This window comes from Aquila chrysaetos, chromosome 5 (assembly GCF_900496995.4).
Source record: "Aquila chrysaetos chrysaetos chromosome 5, bAquChr1.4, whole genome shotgun sequence".
In the NCBI taxonomy this organism is placed as follows: Eukaryota; Metazoa; Chordata; class Aves; order Accipitriformes; family Accipitridae; genus Aquila; species Aquila chrysaetos.
In genome coordinates this window covers 23,496,835-23,519,474 of record NC_044008.1, presented here as the reverse complement: position 1 = coordinate 23,519,474, position 22,640 = coordinate 23,496,835, and the positions used below count along the sequence as shown (strand labels likewise).

The 22,640-nt window shown below is 38.3% G+C and overlaps 1 protein-coding gene across 7 annotated transcripts in view; it reads right to left on the bottom strand.

Moving 5' to 3' along the window:
* The window catches only part of GRM8 (glutamate metabotropic receptor 8), a 358,092-nt gene that overhangs the window by 5,448 nt on the left and 330,004 nt on the right, over positions 1–22,640 (bottom strand). For 4 of the 7 annotated variants that reach the window (XR_003923503.2, XR_003923502.2, XR_003923504.2 and 1 more), the window contains 2 exons: positions 19,559–19,691; positions 1,153–1,454 (listed from right to left, as the gene is read on the bottom strand). Coding sequence is in view for 2 of the 7 variants with exons in the window: in XM_030015132.1 (XP_029870992.1) it covers positions 1,158–1,454 (297 nt within the window). In the remaining 5 variants the exon portion in view is untranslated. The remainder of the gene's footprint in view (positions 1–1,152; positions 1,455–19,558; positions 19,692–22,640) is intronic. The other 3 variants (XR_003923505.2, XM_030015133.1, XM_030015132.1) reach the window with 3 other exon arrangements.

Genomic DNA, 22,640 nt, shown 5'->3' with positions numbered 1-22,640 from the left:
CATGAGTTTTTCAAGTGAATTGGTTTGTACTCGGTATCTTCCATGCATCAGCAACTATATTATGGTAAACTTACGGACTATTTTAATATAGTCTTCAATCTGGCAAACTCTGATTGAATTCAGTGGGGGGTTGCATTTTTCTGAAATAAGTACAATATTTTTCTGCAAACTTGGTACTGATTTGTCTGAATGTGCTCAAGCAAAATAGTACTATTGAATCTCTTGTCAACATCATTAATAAGTAATAAAAATTTTTTAAAAAATCCCCATTTGCAGTAAAATGACTGAAAAAATTTTCTTTAACTATAACAGCTGCTGTCCATCCCATGTGACCTCTACCTCCTCAATAGAAACCAATTCTCCATGACTACTAATCTCTGGGGTAAAGTTACTGGCTCTACTCATATTTGATTATTATTATTGTGAAGTCCAGTTTATAAGACTGTATGTCATGTGGTGGAATGGAAGCTATAACCTCTGTTTTCTTCTATACCAGAGCAATTTAGAGATGTGGCAAGGTTCAGGAACTTTTCTGACATGGGAAAGAACTTTTTCCCATTACTAACCCACGATGTATCAGAACATGTAATGATTAAGCTGTACATGAATTATCACGATTTTGTACCAAGATGAGTAAGACCACAACCAAAAACCTGGATGGGAAATGTTATTTTGGGAAGTGTTAGTACTCATGAGTTGTGATAAATGAACAAGTCAACAAATATTAAGTTAAGGTGGAAAGGTAAAAAGCATTATTTTCACTTCCGTATCTAACTGCAAAATAAAAACAAAGTTAACTGTTTTCATTATATTTTTTTCAACAGCCTTTGAGTTTTGAATATACAATGATGACCATAAATACACCTCATGAACTGTCAGGACAGACCATGACTGGCACAGCAATGCACAACACATCAAATTAGCACTAGCTAAAACAGATCATTTTAAAAAGATGTGGCTTTCCAAAATCTGCTTGTGCATTTATTTCTTTTTTTTACTAGCTTCCTGTGAAAAACAAATTGTTTGAAACAACTCTAGGCATTCCTGCATTCAGCAGTACATGAATTCTGACATATCTCTGGATTCATGCAGAACAAGTAAGAAAAAGAATAAAGTTTATTATTAAAAGAAAGTGCATTCTTGTGAACGTACATCTATTAGGAAGTGCTGCCACTCTTGACCATGGGAAAGTCTACAGATGACTTACTGTTGGTTTCAAGACTTTCACACAGTTCAGTTTTGACCTCGCCATTTGGTCTGTCATTTCCTTTTTGGGTCAGTTTGCTTTGCATTGTGGCAGCTGTCACTACAGCCTTGAAGCTCCGCTTCCGTTTTTGAACATTCTGCTCTGGATGAAAAATGATAATATAAACCTTGGGCATGTAGAGCATGCCCAGAGACACAGAAGCACTTAAACTCATGGAGACAGTAAGTGTTGTTGTCTGGATGTACATCTGGGGAAGGAAAGAAACAACATAAAAAATCATTGTTATATTGATTTAATATAAGAAGGAAAATAAAGTATTTAACTCAAAAATACTAGGTGGAAAGGGGACCAATAACACTCTTCCTTTTCTGTACATACATCAGAAGGACCCTTGACTTTGGTTGCCTTTAATTATAGTCAAGTATGGCTATTTCATGTTGGTTTTTTAACATTAAGAGTAGGCGGTAGAAACAACATAAAATTTATTAAAATTCATTCTCATAGAAGTAATCAAGATGCTGTAGCAACCACATTTCCAGAAAAGAAACAAATATGTCTGTACAAGAAAAGAGGAGTGACAATAGGGTTAGCCTTTAATACACGGAAACCTCTACAACAATATGCCACGTGGTGATTCAGTAGTGTGTGCAGCATGGCTCAAGTGGCAGCAGGCATAATGCAGAATCTAATGAAAACTTTGATATACTCTTTGAGTTTCAAGCTTGGGAAAAAAAAATAGTTTCTCTGTAGCGAAGCATGAATATTCTTGAGTTTGTTGGGTCTGGGGGTTTTTTTGGTTTTAACTTTTCCACCTTACTGTTGAATTCTAGTCCCAATGCTCTCTTGGCACACAATAAACATACTAATATGTCACAGTCCTAACTAAGAAATCAGAAAATCGGGGAACCATGAAATCAGATCACAAAGGACTCAGTTCCCTATAGATACAAAGGAAAAATCTGACATTCCTCAGTGAGTCTGTCTATTGTTATCACCTACAAAAAGAAAGCAACTATGGTCTTCCATAGTCCCATAAAAGAAAATTACAATGATAACTCCATAAGGACAGCAGAGAGAAGTTTCTATTTGGAGAAGTATTCAGATAGTGTATTAGAAATAGTAACTATAGTTCTGCTCAATATTTATCTTTTTCTTAGGAAGTTATATTTTATTAGACAACAATTTTACTTTACAGTTGTGTGTGGTTTCCTAAACTAAGTAGGAAATCTCTCAGTAATCATGTTGTAATACTGAAAAAGATACTGCAGTAAAACCTGCTTACTGCCTTGGCAGAGGATTCACTGACAATGTTGTCAGGCATGATTTTAAGCACTGGCCAATACTATCGCATTAACCTGGAGATAAGGTAGTAAGTCTGTCTGCAATGTCAGCTTCAGATCATCTGTTTTTATTAAGTGCCCTTGGGTAACTTGGCCCTTGGCAGAAAAGTAGAGATATAATAAGCTGGTGTGCAGTCACTATTATAGTTGAATGTTTTTTAATGTTTTTCAGCTTACAAAGTTTTTCCATTAGATACTTTCTCCTTCTAGATCACAAATAAACTGTGCTCTCATTTAAAGCAATGTTAGGTGAGAAATGCGACAGATGTATTTTGGAAGGGTGGACTCCTGCTCCGAACCACCTTGCAAAGTACCTGTATAATTGTACAGAAAACTGCCAAATATTACCATAAAATGAGGGATACCCCAATTTACTCTTTAAGAAAAGACCAACAATGCTTCAAAATTTGTAAGAAGCTGAACCTCCTTTCAGGGACAGCACCAGACTGAAAAGACCATCAGGCTTGTCTTCCTATTGTGCTGAGGAAAGTTATTGGAGCAACACCTTCCTTCATTTCACTAATACATCAAGACAATACATCAGGAAATATACACAATACAGTCTTTTCTCACACCAGTGAAATAATTCCATGCCTTTCAATCTCCAAAATGACAGTGGTGTGCCTGAAAGCAGAGCTTGGCATAGATTGTGCATGAACACTTCTAACAAAAACCTCACATGGTTACATTAATAAGCAGTTTTTTCAGACTTCTGTGGAAGGACCTCTGTGCAGATACACATTCACATGCAAAAAGCACCAATGATATATCCATTTCACTCTGAACCAAACTGGCTGATCTCCAATTAAACTGGTACAGCAGTGGCTTTTAGGGTTAAGCATTGCATTAAGTGGTGTCCAAAAGCAAAAATATTTTGGTTCCTAAGGATGCATATATTTCCTAATGGGATTTTCAAAACTGAAATCAATGCAAGTAATACCTTTAACAAATTGTATTGCAAACGAAAATTCCATTAAACATAAAATATCCTTTTTTGAAGCCTTACCATTTTTTAAAATCCAACTCATGGCAGTTAAGTGGCTAGCTGAGCCTCACCCACGTAATCTGTAACAATGCCTAGCATTTAAATATGCATTTTTTAAGTCCTTATCAAGTACCCAAGCTGTAAGGCTCATCTTCCTCTCATGGTTCAGTATAAGAGTTAGGTGATAAAAAAAGGATAAAGAACCTCTAGATGTTACAGGGTAAAATACATACATTCATGTAATAGTACCAGTCATATTAGCAACAAATACGTGCATTATGGTAGATCTCAATGACTTTTTTGTGATAAGAAGTCCCACAGTGCCAAGCTCTTATGAATACTAAAGAGAAACAGTGTCTGCCTGAAGGTTTACATTCAGGTAAGCTCCATAAGTGAATCAAGTCTAAATCTGATCATGCATTCACTGAAATAATAAAACCCCACGGATTTCAATGCACTCAGTGCAGGTATTTTGCATGAGCTATATCATCAGATCTAATGTATTTTCTGTGGATTTAATTGAAATGACCAGCACAACAGCCTATTTAACATCCAAATCACAGATAGTTTCACGTTGCAGATTATGGTTCATATGCAGTAGGATTTATTTCCAATGATTGCTGTGGTTTTGAACCAGCTACTATGATTACTGAAACATTAAAACTAGAGTTGGGAATTTTCTGGTGGAATAGTTTTCAAATAGCGAGTATAGTCTTTAGAGAGCTTTGGTCTCAGGGATCCTGTTTTGCATGGATCACCCTTACTCTTTTCTCTTTAATGAAGCTAATGAGAAAGAAGGGCTTCAAGAAACTTGCTAGACCTTGAGAGGAAGGCTTTGAACATATACTTACATGTACACATTGTGTGCGGTGTGTACATCAGTCTGACTCCATTCGCTAATGCAATTGCATACTCAGCTGGAGACTAGTTGTCAATGACAGTATGGGTCTGATTCCTTTTCCTATCAGAATCATAGAATCATAGCATAGTTTGGGTTGGAAGGCACCTTTAAAGGTTATCTAGTCCAAGCCCCCTGCAGTGAGCAGGGACATCTTCAACTAGATCAGCTTGCTCAGAGCCCCGTCCAACCTGGCCTTGAATGTTTCCAGGGATGGGGCATCTACCACAACTCCTCTGGGCAACCTGTGCCAGTGTTTCACCACCCCCATCATAAAAAATGTCTTCCTTCTATCTAGTCTGAATCTACCCTTTTTTACATTACCCCTTGCCCTATCGCAACAGGCCCTACTTCTTTTTAAATGGTCATTTGCAGGCTGAGAGTCTGTTTATAGGACAGGAACATCCCCTGCATCTAATCCTTCCTATCTTTGGAATCCCCCTTCTTGCAGCCTGATGAAGCACAATTCTAGCAAACAGGATGCCACACACTTGGTTTGACTTTTGTCTGACTCTTATCTTGTTTTATCCCTGACAAGAGGACAATGAGGTTTTATGGCTGTGCATTCTGGGTACTTTTATTATTCTGGGAATATAACTACCTGTAACTTTTACAGAATTAGCTGCTCTAAAAATCAAGGAGCAACAAAAGTAGTTCAATTTAATAAGATATGAGGTCTGAATAATTTTTCATGTGTCTCACAGTGGTAGCTCGCTCTAAGTTACAGGAGAATAAAGGTCCCTTTCTCACAACGATTCATAGTTACACAGAAATAAATTTCAGCATTCCTCACACTAAAGTCTCTTCTGAACTACTAACTTTTTGTCCAATAATGCCTTTCACAGATGTAACAAAGACTGCTATATCTATTCTCCTTGTTCTTGACAGTCAGAAGATATAAGACAGAAAAGTAAAATCATGGTAGCACATGAAAAAAAAAAAAAAATCTTTATACTATGGGAAAAACTTGAGACCTAAATACCTTCCTGTCTGCATCCCCCACCCCAACCCCACACCAGAACTGATACAGGACTTCTTATATACTGTTTTCCACCTCCACAACTGACAAAGAATCCCTCACAACAGACTGTGTCTCATGTAAATGATCTAGACCCCTACTCAGACACATGATCTGCCTATCTCATAAATGACCTAGACCCTTTCCTCATCAGAAGGATCCTACAAGCTTGGTAATATAGCCTCTGACTGCCTCAGCAGCTAAAGAGATAATGGCTGTGTGGATATTTAGGGTTTTTCTATCTTCCACCATTGATTCTAGGACTACATATCTCCTTCTTTCTACTTTGAAACTTAAAATATGACATAGAAAATACTGGAGCACCAAAAAAGGCTATTTTAGAAAAACACAGATACTCTGATGGTTTCTTCAATTTGGAAGTACTTGAAAATGAATTGCCTCCTTGGTAACCTGAAAAATTTCTATGCATCAAAGCAGGTGTGTGCACCAAATTGTCCCAGTGCAGGTAGCTGAATGACTACCTCTCAGCTAGGCTTCACTGCTTAGAATTGAAATATCCTCCAAGTCTCCAGTAGTCCCCCATCAGTTTGGTGCTTGCAGAGGCAATGTCATGCACACAGCATGCCTTGAGTTCAACACAAAGCAACCATTTCCATTAGAGAAAAAAAAAATAGTGTTACTGTCACAACTTTTGTCCAGATTGCTTCCTTGGTTTGAGTCCTCCACTTTCACACATAAGATTATATTCAGGGTCTCTCCAGAACTGCTCGTTTTCTCAGGCTATTTGTTTTTCTTTTCTGCTCAGTTGTAATAGGTCAAACAGAGGGTACCTCCCACCCAGCCTGTTCCCTATTCTGGTTTTAATAGTATATCCTGGATAGGTGGGAGATATGGCTATTGTAATTTCTTGAGTGAACTGGATCTAAGTTTTCCACTTTGGTGCAAGTTCTCTAACTGCTAGCAGTTGTAACACAGAAGATGAACAAGTCCAGCAGTTAGAGAAGTGCTAAACCACAGAGGGAATTCTTGGTACATCTCAAGCTGTCAGGGTGCCTAGTGTAGATCCATCTCCACTACTTGCACTCCAAAGAGAAGTGGATGTTTAAAAAGACGCAGCTGGTCTAATGTCTCTTAATGCCTAATTCTATACAATTTGCCCTTTAGAAGTGCCTTTCTCCACAGGCTAAAGAAACAGCCTTGGTATCAAACACTGGAGTCTAAACCATCCCGCTGAGACAGATATACACAGATAGGCACTCTTGAACGTGTCCCACAATGCCAGTAACAGAGCAGAAGATTGAATTATGATTTAATTTTTCCCTTATCCTTGTTACCAAATACTTTATGTCTCTTACGTGAATCTTCTCAGCTCCTTCAGCCAGTTTCATTTTTTAAGGCCAGAACTGCAGCAAGCTTCATTTCCCACGGGGGTTTTTTGCTCTCATTCCCTTCCCCCTCTCTTGCCTTCACTCCCAGCTGTTGAAAGCCTTTACCAGACCATTTATAAACAGAAGATAAATGATAATGTCATAAATAAAGATACATGCCATCTATCCAAGGCATCCCATAGATTGGAAAAGACAGCAAAATGGTCCCTCTCCGTTTATGGTGGAGAGAGCACGAGTCTTTTTAGTTTCAGAAAAACAGTGAAAACATTCCTAGCCATCCTCACTCTGCTGCAGAATCTAGAGGGCTTAGAAAAAGACAGTCCCTTTCTTCTTTTAAAGTCATGCATAAGGTGCCAATAACTAACAAAAGGATTCACGCTTCTCTGCAGAACCTCCATCCCCATCAGCTTACACCTACAGATTTTTATTGCTTTCAGTGCACAACATACTTTTCTGTCTGGACCTGTGGGAAGAAAATTCATCTTTTCTTGAAGAAAAACATTACAGGTGCAAGTCAGTCATTGTTTTGCTCATATAACAAGATTATTAAACTTCATAGAATGAGTCATCTTCAAACATTTGTTCAGTTAGAAAACATGGGAAACTACTTAACATATATATTTTTTAACCTTTTAAAAACATTCCTTACCAAACTACCAATTAAAATGAGGCTTTGAGAGAGAAAGTCAAAGCCTTCTCACAAACATGAAAGTACAACATTCATTCGGTTATCTCAAGCAGTAAACGTAGGCTGTAATTCCGTACATTGCAGAGAAAACTGAGAAAACAAATCCTCTATTTTTATCTGTACATTTCAGTTCCTTTCAGAAACTTTAAGAGAAAGGAAAGATCTAATAACTGATTTCAAATTAAATGTGTGCCAGCTTTAAAAAGTATGAACTTTCATTAAAGCTTGGATAATTTGAAATATCAGTAGGTAATTTGATTCTTTTTTCTTCTCATGTTAGGTTAGATATCCCACTATCATACAGCTTACATTTACCACAGCACACAATTTATTGCAGTATTATGGTTTTTAAAGGGCCATGTGATCCATTCATCTCATCAACCTTACTATAAATAGAGCCACAGTAGTCAGTCACTGACCAAAGACTGATCTCTACTATGTTGTAATGTGTATGTCAGTCCTGATATTCAGGAGTACTGAACTCCAAAAGCTCAAGTAGAAAGTAGATACTCACAATTTGTAACACTAAGCTAAGAAATCTCCAAATACCAGTAAAAAAAAGTCAATGTTAAATAACCATGTTAGAAAAAGTCTGTGCTGCATGGAAAAAATGAGGAAGGAGATTATTTAAAAGTAGTTATTATGTTATACATTAATTGAATCTTCAACATAATGTAGAAGTAGGATTTTTATGGTATATTGTGTTACACTTAAGATCTTCTTATGGGCAAAATGCCAAGCAAAGAATTTATTGTTAGTCTAATTAAAATCTGAACAGCCTAATCAAAACTATGGCAAATATTATTATTAATACATTTACAATGATACTAGCTTTTACTGTTCAAATTACTTCATTATTACAGGAAAATCGCATTAATAATGTAGCTAATGTGTTATACATGAACTTTAGAGTATCAATCCCTTTTCTCCAGTGATACACACCCTGTCCATGCTCCTCTGGTTCCTAAGGACAACAGATTCAGCCCTCCACAAGAAGAATAGAGGGAAGGGGAGGTTATGTTGAGTTGTCAGCATCCCAGTTCGTTCACCAGGAGAAGGTGCATGATGTTGATGGCCGGTGTTCCACCCCCTTAGTGTTGGGTCCAGCTGAGGTTACTTTTACATATTTTCTAACCCTGTGTGCTTACCTGCTCTTTTTAAAAATGAGTTCCCAACTACAATCAGTCTATCTCCACCCATTAACTGCTTATTAATTGAAATTAAGTCCCAGTCACTTTGTTACTGAGTGGATTCACAGGTTTGCTAGATCTTTACCATATCCTGTATTCGGAGAGCTAAGCTGAAACAAGTTAGGCAGTAGTGTCCTGAACTGCTGGACAACTGTTATCACAACTAACACAAGCTCAGGATACAAGCCAAAATATATCCTGAAAGCCCACACTGACAGGTCGATACAAAGCCTGTAGCCTTTTCTAGTAACAAAAAATCATATTTATTGGGCTACAGCTGGATACTCTGTACAACAGTGAATTTCAACATTATTTCCAATTTTATTTAATAAAAAAATATTCCTTTATTATAAGATTTCCAAAGATTTTCTACCAGAGTTGTAGTCCAGCCTTAAAATCACTTTCATACTCCTTTCAAATACTTAGAAAATTAAAACTATCTTTGGTCAAATGCATTCTGATTTGCACAACTTAGATCCAATCATCTAGATAAGATGCAGCACATTTTAAAGAATAATTTTATTTTTGCACTTGTATGATTTTTAGCAAAATTGATTTTATAAAAATTGTTTATTATTAATTCAGTCTTCAGGTATGTATTTTGAATGCGGATTGTATTTACCCTGAGGCTATATCAACTAGCAAATGTGACAGGTGGACAACTATTCAAAATAAATTCATGTAGATTGGTGCATCTTCAATTATAAGCCATTTGAAAATATGGGAGCTAACATTTTGGAACACTTAAAACTCAGGAAGCCACTTGGCAACCCCAGAATTGTCACTTTCATACTCATAATTGTCTAGTGATGAAAAGGGGAAAGAAAGCAAGCTGCCTTATAAAGAAGTAAGGAAAGATGTTACCAGGAAAACAAAAAAAGTATGGTTTGGATTTAATTCATACTCCAGGTTTAAAAAAAAAAACCTAAATGGTTTGCTATAATACAGGAAGACCATTGTTGTTGACTGACACCTTCTTATAACTAGAATATATTGCTGAGTAGAAAGCAGTATTTTTCTTGTCCAGATTTGCAATTTATAGAGTATTACAATCCTGCCCTTTTAAAATGACCAATACTGACTGAAGATCTATTTCTTATATTCACAAAACATAGAAAAAGTTAAACCTTAATTGCTAGTTTATTATGCTATTATCTGCATTTTAGTTTCTGTTTCCTGAAGTCTTTTAAATATGCATTATACCTGAGCTAAAGAGAAAATTGTGCTCTAGAAATACTGTAAAACAACCTCTGACTCTAATAATTAACTTGCTACTAGGTTTAGTTTTAAAATTTGTTTGCTTATTTAGTGCACATGGCTTAAGTGTCAGAGTTCAAGTACCTGATAGAGACAAATATTAAGTGAAGTACACTTGTTCAGAAGATAATTTTGTTTAGCATCTTCAATCAGGGCATAATTAAGTTACTCTGTCATACAAAATGATGGAGGCTTAAGTAAGTAACAGCTGGTTACCCCAATGGCTGTACACTGCAGGGCAGCCTTTGGCAGGAAAAGCTGTGCAAACACAACCAATACATTATGCTAATGGGACCAATGTAATGAGCAAGGAAGCAGCTAAAATGGAATGGCAAAAAGAAAAACAAACAATCAAACAAGTCCCTTCAGCCCTTAGCATGCATTTCAGTTGCGATTTATGAACAGAAATCTTACAATGGCTGTACTCGGGTACTAGCCTTATCTGGAAATGTTTACTGAGTCCATTCCTTATGTCAGAATAAGTTTAATGACAGCAGGATAAACCCACTGGTGGTTGCTCTCTTGACTTCAATGAATTTACACTGAATTGCTCCAAGTGGTGAATTGAACAAAATATATAAAGTAATAAAAATATTTTTTCATTAATTTTCTCTCTGATCATTCAGAAAAAGAAATTAACTAAACTGCAGTATAAGTGGCCAAAATTAGACTTAAAAATATGTACATTACAAAAGTATTTCCCCCCTGTTAGTACTAATCTCTAAAGGTTTCACTTGAGTGTTTACTTGCCTTGGTGTCAGTCTGATTCTTTTTGTTCTATAATTCATTAGGACACTGCTCCAGTAGAGTTTTTCTGTCAGATTTCATTCATTGCAGAAGGCCATTGTGAATTCCTTACCTAGCTCTGGAGCAGGACAAAACCCCCACTAACCCGAACTGGACAGTAGAACCAGGCACCAGGTTCCTAGCTGCAGTGCAGAGGGTATGTTGTATGCTATACACAATACGATCTGTGCTGCATCTAACCCACACCCTTTCAAAGTCCACTCCAAAAGGACTTTCAAAATAGGACTTTTCAAAAATAAGACTTTTGAAAAAGCCTATACTGCTTCATAATCTAGGCCAACAATCATAATCTAGATTACCCAAAACAGAAGCAGAGGACAGGGATTTCCAGGGTTGGAGACAACAACCTGGAAAAGTTTAAGGACAGAGCAGAAACGGGGGGAGAAGAAACACCTCAAGAGCAGTTAGCTTATAAACTGCTGGAGGCAGTAGGAATACAGAGAGGAGTCTCTAACATACATTTTCCCTTCTATTTTTCATATATAAGTATAACCCACACTACTGCTGAAATGCTGGTGATCCACCAATCACACTGTGCTGGTTTTCGCTGGGATGGAGTTAATTTTCTTCATAGTAGCTAGTATGGGGCCGTGTTTTGGATTTGTGCTGAAAACAGTGTTGATAACACAGAGATGTTTTTGTTACTGCTGAGCAGTGCTTACCCAGAGCCAAGGGCTTTTCTGCTTCTCCCCCCACCCCACCAGCGAGGAGCCTGGGGGGGCACAAGGAGTTGGGAGGGGACACAGCCGGGACAGCTGACCCCAACTGACCCAAGGGGTATCCCAGACCACAGGACGTCATGCTCAGCATGTAAAGCTGGGGGAAGAAGAAGGAAGGGGGGACGTTCGGAGTGATGGCATTTGTCTTCCCAAGTCACCGTCAGCTGTGATGGAGCCCTGCTGTCCTGGAGATGGCTGAACACCTGCCTGCCCATGGGAAGTGGGGAATGAATTCCTTGGTTTGCTTTGCTTGCATGTGCGGCTTTTGCTTTACCTGTTAAACTGCCTTTATCTCAGCCCACGAGTTTTCTCACTTTTACTGTTCTGATTCACTTCCCCATCCCACTGTGAGGGAGGTGAGTGAGCGGCTGCGTGGGGCTTAGTTGCTGGCTGGGGTTAAACCACAACACACACACAAAGGAATCTGGTGCATAGTGAAATTGATCATCTTAGACAAAAGTCTAATATGAACAGTAACAAAATAAAAAACTTTAAGCGATATATTCACACTATCTATATTAGGATGTGCATGAACACAGAGCAACTGTCCCTGCTCCACAGACTTTATTATCTAATTTTACATAAGGAGTGTCAAAAATATGTCAAATAGCAGAAGACACTGATTCAGTAGAAACTATGAGAGTACAAGCAATTTAGCAAACAGATCTTTGCTTTGGGACATTTCATGTCCCTCTGTGATGGCACATGATTGTTGTATAAACCTGGCCAGATTCATTTATGCTGGCTACCAACAGTGTTTTTATTGGTTTCTAGTTAAGTGGCTTTGCATGCTCTGAATTTCACTTTGGCAGTCTTTCTCTGGGCTCAGATTAATGTATATATGCAAAATCTCAGCTCTTTTACCTCAGTGTCTGTGCACCTATCATCTCAAGTGACCTGAGCACACCAATTCAGAAGAGAAAGAGAAGAACTACCACCTCTTTTAGGCTATGCAAAAGCTTATCTAGTTTCTATAAGCATTGTTATTATGGACTCCCTATGTTCTTTCTAGAGAGCAGAACTGGTAAAAACTCACCATTATTTCACATCCGTCTAGCTGCAGATTTACCAAGGGGGAAAAAAGTATGTCAGGGCAAACATATCTTCATTTCTCCCACTGAATTACCTCAATAGCATAGCCTTGTGAAGTGTCATGACTTTAGTTCTCCCTTTTGCCTCCCTATGATCCATGTTTTGACACATTCTCCTTACAATGCCAGTATCTTCTTGCTCAACGGCTCCTTGCTGTATCTATCAGATACAGCAGATCTTTACACCCAGCAAGCAGCTGAATCTATCAAATCAGGGTCATGCGAGGAAAGACAGGCAGGGGCGTATCCTTAACTTGAAGAAAGTTCTGCACCAGGGCATCTGTTTAGTGCCACAGGACTAGTGCCAACCCACACACACAGTTGTTCCTGCAGGCACAAGTAGGACTGTTTTATGACCCCATAGGCATCCTGTGCTATGTACAACAGCCTGTCATGTGACAAAGCACTTTATCAATTGTATCATTTCAGGCTAACCATACTTCTTTTCAAGCCCAATCCTGCCATTCCGCTACATGGTTCAATCCAGCCATACATACTGTGACCCAAATTGCCTTGTTTCTTTCAGATGCATGTATCCTTATTTTACATATAATGTCATATGATGGCATGGAGTCCTGATGCTTCATCATTTAAACCAATATCTGTTCAGGATCCTACAGCTCCCCTCTGAAGTGCACACCTGCATTTCCTTTGTACGGAAACTTTCCTGGGTGACAGAAGAAATGGAAAAAATGCAATCGCAAAGACACGAGCAGAAAATGTATGACTTGGCACTTGTCAGGGGTCCAGGTACCTGGACAGGTAGCATATCCCAATGCTTCTCAACCTTCAGGACAATGACATCAATTTGATTACCAAGGTGTTTACTTACACCAGAATTCAGCAAGAAAACCACAGAGTGGTTTTAATGTGGCTTAGCTAACTATTACCCAAACTTCTAATTTGTATTTGAAGTTTCTCTACGACCTAGAGAATCTTCTCGGTTTCTTCAGCAGGTAACTACATATTTATGGCATAGACCTGACACAAACACTATTTTTATGTGAGAACCTGGATAAGCTTTAAATTTCTTCTTTGTCTACCTGAAGGATTCTTATGGTACGGCAGGATTTTGCTGACTCCCACAGAAATGTGCAGTATGAAGGTATCTTAGAGGACCATCTCTGAGGTATCTCAGGAGGGGATCTCAGAAGGGCAACAAGGTAGAGCAGTGATGACATATGTTCCTCCCTTTCCAATCCCTCCCATGCATACATACAAACCCTCCTTCTACCTTTCACCTTCCATTTGCTCTTTCTGTGTTCATGGTGAATCTTACAATGAACTATTCTGCCACATTATTATTTTTTTTTTTTAATTCAACTGCAACCCTCTCTGGTGAGGTTTCAGTTAGTTTCTCCTGGATAATAATACAGTGTAGTCCTTCCACAATTCTTATATATCATTATTGACAATTATTTCTGTATTTGCACCCTCACCGGCTACAATGTCATCCATAGGTAATACTGCATCTTTACTAGAATCTCTCTGATCTCAGCATCCGACCTCCGCTCTCCCTCTGTCATTCTTAACTGTCAAGAATATTAATCCTGAAATAAAACCTAACACGTTAACTTTTCTGGGGGTACCAGCAGGTAGGAACTTATGTGTAGAAGTATGCAGCAGCAGATGTGTCTAAATTGCACTGCAGAACCAGCACCAAGGTGGGCTTGTGACTGATTCAGGGCTGACTCCAGTATGCCTTGGCTGATAATACCTGGGGAAACTATGAGTGACCCAAACATTTATGTTACTGTCCCAAACGCAGTTAAACATACAAGGTGAATCTGGCACACTGGGATGTTCATGTATCCATCTACTCTCGCTGTGGTAACACTACACAGTGCGCCAGTGTGCTTCCCTTTAGAGATCTGGGATACTTCCTATATAGTCACTGTTATCATCTGCCACAAGGAGAGATTTGTTATCAGTCTGAAAAGATGCTGTCTATAAGGACGGAACAGACCTCGATTCAAGCAGAACGTGAGCCATAGCTACCAAAATATTTCAGTTTCCTACTGTTCAAATTTGAACTCTAAACTTGAGAATATGTTGGCCTGAGCCATGAAAAGATGATGGTAAAATAATCTCTCAACTTTTAAATGGTTACAGTACTCTTTGATGTACTGTGTTATACAATGGTGTCAGCATTACTGCTGAGAGGGAAACAGCTTGTCCCTCATGTGAGCATTCTCAGTGTGAAAAAGAGTTTTTGTCCCAGATCAAGAACTGATTTTTTTCTCAAACTGAAAATCCACAAAAACATGCAAAAATCCATATCAGTTCAACTGAAGAATTTGGTTTCATTCTTTCCAAAAAGATTTTGCTTTATTTATAATTATAGTCAGTTCAGGTTGGAGGGGACCTCAGGTCTCTAGTCCAACATTCTCCTCAAAGCAGGGTCAGCTGTGCAGTTAGACCAGATGTCTCAGGTCTTTATCCAGTCAGGTCTTGGAAATCCCCAAGGATGAAGAGAGATTGCACAGCCTTTCTGGGCAACCTGTTGAACTTGACTGTCTTCAGAGGAGAAAATGGTTTTCTTTTTATCCAGTCTGAATTACTTTTGTTTCAATTTATGCCCATGGTTTCCTGCTCTCCAACCACACCCCACTGTGAAGACCCTGGCTCCATGTAGGCACTGAGGGCTGCTGTTCGGTGTGTCCAAAGCTGTCTCTGCTCCAGGCTGAACAAGCCCAGCTTCATCAGTCTCTCCTCACAGAGCAAGTGCTCCAGCCACCAACCATCACGGAGGTCTTCTGCTGAACTTGCTCCACTTCATTGATGTCTGTCTTGTACTGGGAGGCCAATATTTCAGAAGTGGCCTGATGAGAGCTGGGTAGAGTGGGATAATCCCTTCCCTCAATCTATCTATCTGCTTCTGTTAATACAGCCCAGAAGGGTGTTGGCCCTGTTTGCAACCATGGCACTGCTACCTCACACTCAGTTTGCTGTCTGTGAGGCCTCCATGGTCTTTTCCACAGAGCTTCTCCCCAGCCAATCAGTTTCCAGCCTGTATCATTGCAAGGGCTCTACTTTTGCATTTGTCCTTGTTGAATTTTATGAGTTTCCCACTGGCCTATTCCTCCATCCTGTCTAGGTGCCTCTGGATGACAACCCTTTCCTTTAGCATATCAACTTTTAACCCCCAATTTTGTACCATCTAAAAACTTCATGAGAGTGCATGTCATTGCCTCCTACTGGTCATTGATAAAGATGTTAAACAGGACAGGTCCCAGAACCGATCCCTTGTTACTGGTCTCCAAGTATGACCTATATCCACAACCCCATGAGCCCCATCATCCAAACTGACTCTTACCTATTCGGTTGTACACCCACACAGACTATAACACCCTAACTTGGGCACCAAAATACTGTGGGACACAGTGCCAAAACACTTGTTAAAATCAAGGTAAATGACGTCGCCAGCTCTTCCCTCATCTGCAAACCCAGATGTCCCATCACAGAAGGCAATCATGTTGTTCAGGCATGTTGGCTATTCCCAGTAACCTTCTTCTCCTTCACGTGCCCAGAAATGTGTTCCAAGAGGGCTTGCTCCATGATTTTCCCAGGGACCAAAGTGAGACGGGCCTGCCTGCATATAAACCTAAATGTTTTTCAGCTTTTAAAGTTGTTCTTAAAATTGAGTACTACCAAGTTACTTAAAGGAACATGGGGGAAGAAAAGGTGCCACTACAAATCATATAATAGTAGTAGTGATAATTAGGAGGTGTTACACCACAAGTCCTATAATAGTAGTAGTAATAACTAAGAAGTGTTGCTGAATTATCTGTAATAAAAATTGAGAAGTATTACTGAACTATCTAATGATTTTATTAATATTTTTTCTTTCTTTGTCTCTGTGGTATACTCTTGACATCTTGACCTTCCTTGTTCTCTCTTCTTGAACTAAATAAAGAAGACTAAGACAAGGACCATATTTTAATTTGCTATAATTTGGTTTAATGTGTTCCAATTTGCACATTATGGATATTTAAATATCCTAAATAATAATGATATCAATAACAAATTAGCATTCAAAGGGGAATGATAAAATACAGTGAAACCCATGTAAAGTACATGGGATTCAGGTCAGCTCAATTAATAGTCTCTATTTTATATGGTATATTTTACTTGACTACTTTACACAAATTAAAGGGTTCTATTCCTCAAGGCATTTTATAAATGTTACTTATTAATATAAAGTAAAGCCTTTCCTTCAGTACTGTGTTTCCAGTGCTCAAAGCCAACCCAGAATTCAACAGATTGCATATTTTTAAGATGTTGCCAATGTTTTAAACAGAAAATCCCTTTGGTTTACATTCCCATATATTCAGATTGTTGTTGCACATCTGCTGTAATGATTAAATAGGACATTCCATCTCTGGAGGAAAACCAGCTCAGTTAAGTGCAAGAACTAAAAGGTAGTTTTCCTTCCCTTTCTTAAAAACAAATTAAAAAAGACACTTTTGTTTTTTCTACTTCTAAACTGTAATTAATACCTGTAATTGTATAACAAAATGACAGAGAGCAGTTGCATGCCAAAAGGAACATGACCACACAATTACTAGTTAAGAAATACTGATTTTCTGTCATTAAAAAAAATTAAGAACCAACACTACATTTGTTAGTTATGGTTCCAATGTGTCTAAATAAAGAGACCAACACTCCTTGTTCTTTTAAACTAATGAGATGATCTATTTGCTTACCTTTCAGTGAACATGATTCAATGTGCTGGAATACAGTCTGCAGCCTGCAAAACGGTGGCTAGACAAAAGAGCCAACTTCATTGGTTCTCTTAACTGCTTTATTGGGCTATTCCAAATTAAATGCTTTATCTTGCCAGATCACCCAGTTTTTCAATGCAAAGTTGAATGCTTGTCTAAACTAAAAAGCCTCTGCCACTAGCCAATCTGCTGGGGCCATGCTGTCAAAGCCCCTTGATGTATGCCAAGAAGAGATGCTCTCCTGCCAGCACAGTTACATCACCTCACTGAATGACAGATGCAAAACTAACATTAGCTTTCCTTTTTTGGCACAACCACACATTGGGGTTTTGCCACTGTGACTATGTTAGTCAGCTTTGGTATGTGTGTGTGGGGGGGTGTTCAGTTTCCACTCTCCTAGCTTTGTTGGCAAGTCTTTGTAGACATGGCCTAAGAATTAATGATCAAAATGGCAGCTGAAAATTTACTGCCATCTATAAGGTGTTTAATGTACTAAAATGTACCTGAAGACTAAAAAATACCCTTGAGGACTATAGACTTCTGTTTGATTTGATTAGAAATAAACAGCTCATCAGAAATGTTTCGTCTAGCTGTTTGACCAGAGACTCCAAGAAGTAACAGTCTTTATCTGAAGTTTTTCCTATGTTGGAATATCTACAGATTTATTCTGCAATGGAGGGATTATACCTTATAATATTTTCTAAGATGTAGTTCACACTACAGCTTGTTCTTCCCTTCTCTAGCTGTCCATGTAGGACCTCCACTTCTACATAAAAGTTGGCTGAAACTGGATGCCAAACTACTCCTTGTTTTAACTTGTGGTGGAGTTAAGCTGGCTAGGGCTGGTCATAAGTAAACTCTAGGTACTTTTGATATACAACTGCATATACTGTCCACACTTTATTCTGTCTGGCAGAACCTCACCAATCTCTATGTTAGCCTGACAGATTTACTGTATTTCCTTCTATCATTCCTATAAACCTGGAGAACTAAGTTGTTGTTGCGGTTGTTTTATCAGTGGTTAGTAAATCTGACCTGTATTGCAGACACCTACAATATTCATTTTCTGAAAGGAAGAGGTTGTTTGTTTCACGCTTTGCAAATCAGCATGAAGAGCAAACAAAGAATAAACATGGTGCAGTAAGATGTATGTTGTTATTTTATTCATTATTTAGCTTTATAACTGTATAAATAATCTGGCCTGGAGTAGGAACAGTCCAGTCAAATTTAGCACACCATTGTTTTTATGCAGTAGTGGTTTGTGTAAATTGTGTTTGTGACAGGTTATAATACTATGAGGAAATATTTTGGACGGAAGTAACAGGTGACCCATGACAACTCTAACTAAAATATATTATTGGTGTAACACAGCTAATAAACCCATCATATTCCAACTGTTGAGCTTCACGAAGAGGCAAAATAATATATAGTGCATGATAAAACAAATATGAAGAGGCAAGCCCTGTTATTTACCAGCTACACACATCCTCTAATAGCCAACAGTGATTCTAATCACTGTCTCCCTGTTGAGCCTTTTAGAATAAACCCTTTTCCCAGGTCACTTCCTTTGCTTCCCTGTGTCCTACCTTGTAACCTCTTTTGCCTTTATCTCTGAAAGCATTTTTAGATTTTTACTGTCTGACAGGTTGCCTACATCACTGACGTAGTATCCTGTCTTCACTGCCTTCCCTGATTGGATGACCTAATTTTTGCCAACAGGAGCACTGGATGAAATAATTATTAATGCCCTGAGACTATTCAGGTGAAGGCTAAGAGTACTTTAGAATAAGGGACATAATAGGAGACAGTAAGTATAGGAACATTTAGGACATTAAAAATAATTTCCTGTCCTTCCCCAAGCCTCTCCCCCCACACTCCCAACATTTTTTGCTTTTTGCATGAGGTTTATTTTTGGCTGTAAATATGAACTCTAGAGTTTATATTAGCTGTGTTCCTCCCTTCCTAAGGCAAAAGGCAGAGTGAAATCTAAATCAGATAGATACAATGTTTAGCAAATTTTGCAGACCCTTTCTCTTGCCATTTTCTAACCAATAAGTTGCTATTTCTGCTGCCATTCTCAACCTTCCCTTACCAGTGCTGCTCACTGATGACTGGCAGCCTCTGGCTTTCACTCCCTGGATATGTCCAAGGCATGTTTGAGGGCCATAAAAAGTTTCTATGGGGCATTTGCCATCAAATGATGAGCTCTTGCACCATGCTGTTGAGGAAAGAGCTGGTATACAATCTTTCTCTTCACAAGTAATTTTTCTGTTGCTCATACATACATGACACTTGTTTTTCCTCATTTGATATTGTGTTGCACATATGTTCCTTGACAAATGCAGATATTTTGCAGTAATCTCCTTTTCTTATCCACATTACTGATAGCCTTCCTCCACTTCCGTGAAAATCTAAAATCTACAAAAAAGTAGGTATGTCAGAGAGGGGCTGAAAGCCCATTTAGTGTCCATGTATATGCTCGAAGTCAAACTACAGTTTTTGTAGATGTAAGAGAAATGTAAGAAAACAGGGACAAGCGCTTACTGAATCACAAGTCAAATCGCATAAACAGAATCATAAATATATTATTCCACTGTTTACTCAGCTCTAAACCTGACACTTAACAAGAAACGTTTAGCCACATGAGAGAGGAAATTGCATCTTCTCACTTATCCTCATTCACGCTCTGTCTCTTGCATTTGATTTGTGCCAGATTAGCAGAAGAGAGTGAGGAATGAGGCTAAATTGTTCCTCCCTGTGCAGAGGGAACGCAGAGGTCTCCCAACAGCAAGTGGCTTTCCTCACCATATGTGCTGCTTCATCTTGGCCCAGCAGGGCAGGAAAATGGATTTGAGGATTTTCAACACAACGCACGTTATGTAAGCATTAGCTGCAGTGCTTTGCTCCATTTTTGCTTTCAGTGGCTTATTCACATGCATTTCACAGCGAGTGGCTAAGCCCAAAAGTTAGAAAAGATTTAGTATATGTGGCAAGATCTGTGGAGTTCAAGTTAAAATTGTTACATGAGGGTGAAATTCAGGTTAGTACTTTAGATATAATCGTGATGTAGCTCAGTAAGCAGGGCTGTGGTTTTGTGCACATGCAGCATACTTAGTCATCAGTTCCCAGGGTACTCCAAAATCAGCCTTGCTATTCTCAGTGCTGATAAAACAATGGACTAATTTGAGACAATAGACTCACTTGAGACAAAGTGACTGACTGAATAACAATGCATTTGGCTAATTGTTACAGAAGTTCTCTAGGTAGAGATTTTGGACAACACAGGAGATTCTCTGAACAGGTGCTGCTGCCATAGGGCAACTGATAGGCACCATTTGTATGTTGTTCCTATAGAAGCAGAATGGGTAATGCAGGACAGTCTTTTGTAAATAGATAAAGATAGTTAGGGGATGCTTTGTACATAGTTCAAGATAATAATGGGAAAAGTTCATGCATTTGGTGGAGAGGTGAACTCAGCAAAACAACAGTTCGGGGAGTCTCATCCAAACCAGTTGAAAATGCCATTGCAAGGACCCAGACAGTGACAGACCTTTCTGTTTGAGATATTCAATTCTACACATGAGCATTACCCTGTGCAACGCATTTCAACAAATTAGGGGATTTTTTAACAAGCATTCTGTCTGTGAATGTTTGCAACACATGAACCATACAGTCCTGAAGGGCATATCATGTTGTAATCTCACTTGCCAACATATGACCTCCCCCCAAGAAATAGCATTTTAGATGCAGCATTTAAAGTGGTTTCTTTAAACGTTGGATGTTCGTGTCTATGCTGTTTTCACCAGGTGGCATGATGGCCAGCTTCCAATTAAGCACAGGTGAAGTCATGATCATCTTTCTTTCCTGCCTTCATCATATTGATTAATGTTCCCCATTACAAGGGTATATATCGTATTGCTACCAAAAACGGGTAAGATGAGGAAATCCCTGTAGTTTTGCTGCCAGTTGTGAAGTCAATACAACTCAACCAATGCGCTTGAAATTAGGTGATGTGCACTGCCTTCTGGAAAAAAATTGGACTGCTGGTCAGACAGTGTGATGCGTTTTACCCTTGTATCCTGATCCAAGCAAACTCAAGCTGCACTGTTAGCAGATACTGAAGCCCGTAAATCTTACCTCTGCAATTGTGAGTAAACAATATACTCCTTAATACTATTTTTATGACTGTGTAAGCAGAGAGTTTCTTAGAACAGAGGAGATCTAAGGGAATCCATAGTTTAAAATGTTGTCCATAGGTATTTCTATGCTAATATATCTCTGTATCACTCCATTCTTAAAAAGCAAAATGTAGTTTGTAAGAAGTGGATTAAAAGACCTTTCATTCCTATTTTATTGACAAAATTTATATAGCAATCAAATGCTTGGAAAAATCTTTGTTCCTAAGCTATTGACAGAGTTGATTCAGACATTTCATATCTACGTAATAGATTTAAGGCCCTCCTCCAAAATTTAAGACTCTATTTATATCATATTATATCAGATGATCTTTATCACTTATAAACAGTCCCATGAAACAGAAAAAAAGTATTCAGTTGTGTCCAGAGTAAAGGAATGTACCCATTGCATTTGTGGGTTTATGTTATAGGCTGCCAATGCTTTATAACTGATCCCACAAACAATGCTCCCCTCCTCTCCAAAAAATAATTACTCTGTCTACATCCACTCTTATTTTCATTGCTATTCAAAAAAAGAAAACTAAAAATCAGAAAAATAGAAGTACAAAACAAGGCTAAACTAACTACATATGCCTACATAACTACTAAGCTAAATACATATGCCCCTTTATTTAAGCATTATAAAGTTTTATATATGAACATTCTGAAATTTATTATTTGTAATCTTGGAAAACAGTAAAGATTTTGGTGATACTGATTACCTGACTGAAGGAAGTATGTGAATATAAAAGTTTTGATTTGCACCAATTAACTGAACATTGAAATACATTTAAACAAAGCAATAAAGACAAAGTATATCTCAGGAACATTTGAATCTCAAAGTTACAACAGAATAGTGATGCTATGCTATCATAAAACTTTTTAAAGTCTCAGTTGTGGATCTCAGTGTACTTTAAAATCACAACGGTCTCCTTTCTTCTCAGTGAAAACCTTTCAAGTTATCAGTTATTTGAAGTTTTGCTTTTCCTATGAGTATCACCCTGTGAGGTTTTTCTGCCAATGCCATTTGGGGTGTGAAAAGTATCCTAATTTTCATTCTTTAAAAACCCTGTGACTCTGCAGCAGTCAGGCTTTTTTGAATGCATGGGTAACAAAATCAACATTTTACCTCCACGCTCCCCCTCTGCCAACAAAGCATCCTGCCAGTGTTTTCCCAAAGCTTACTCATATT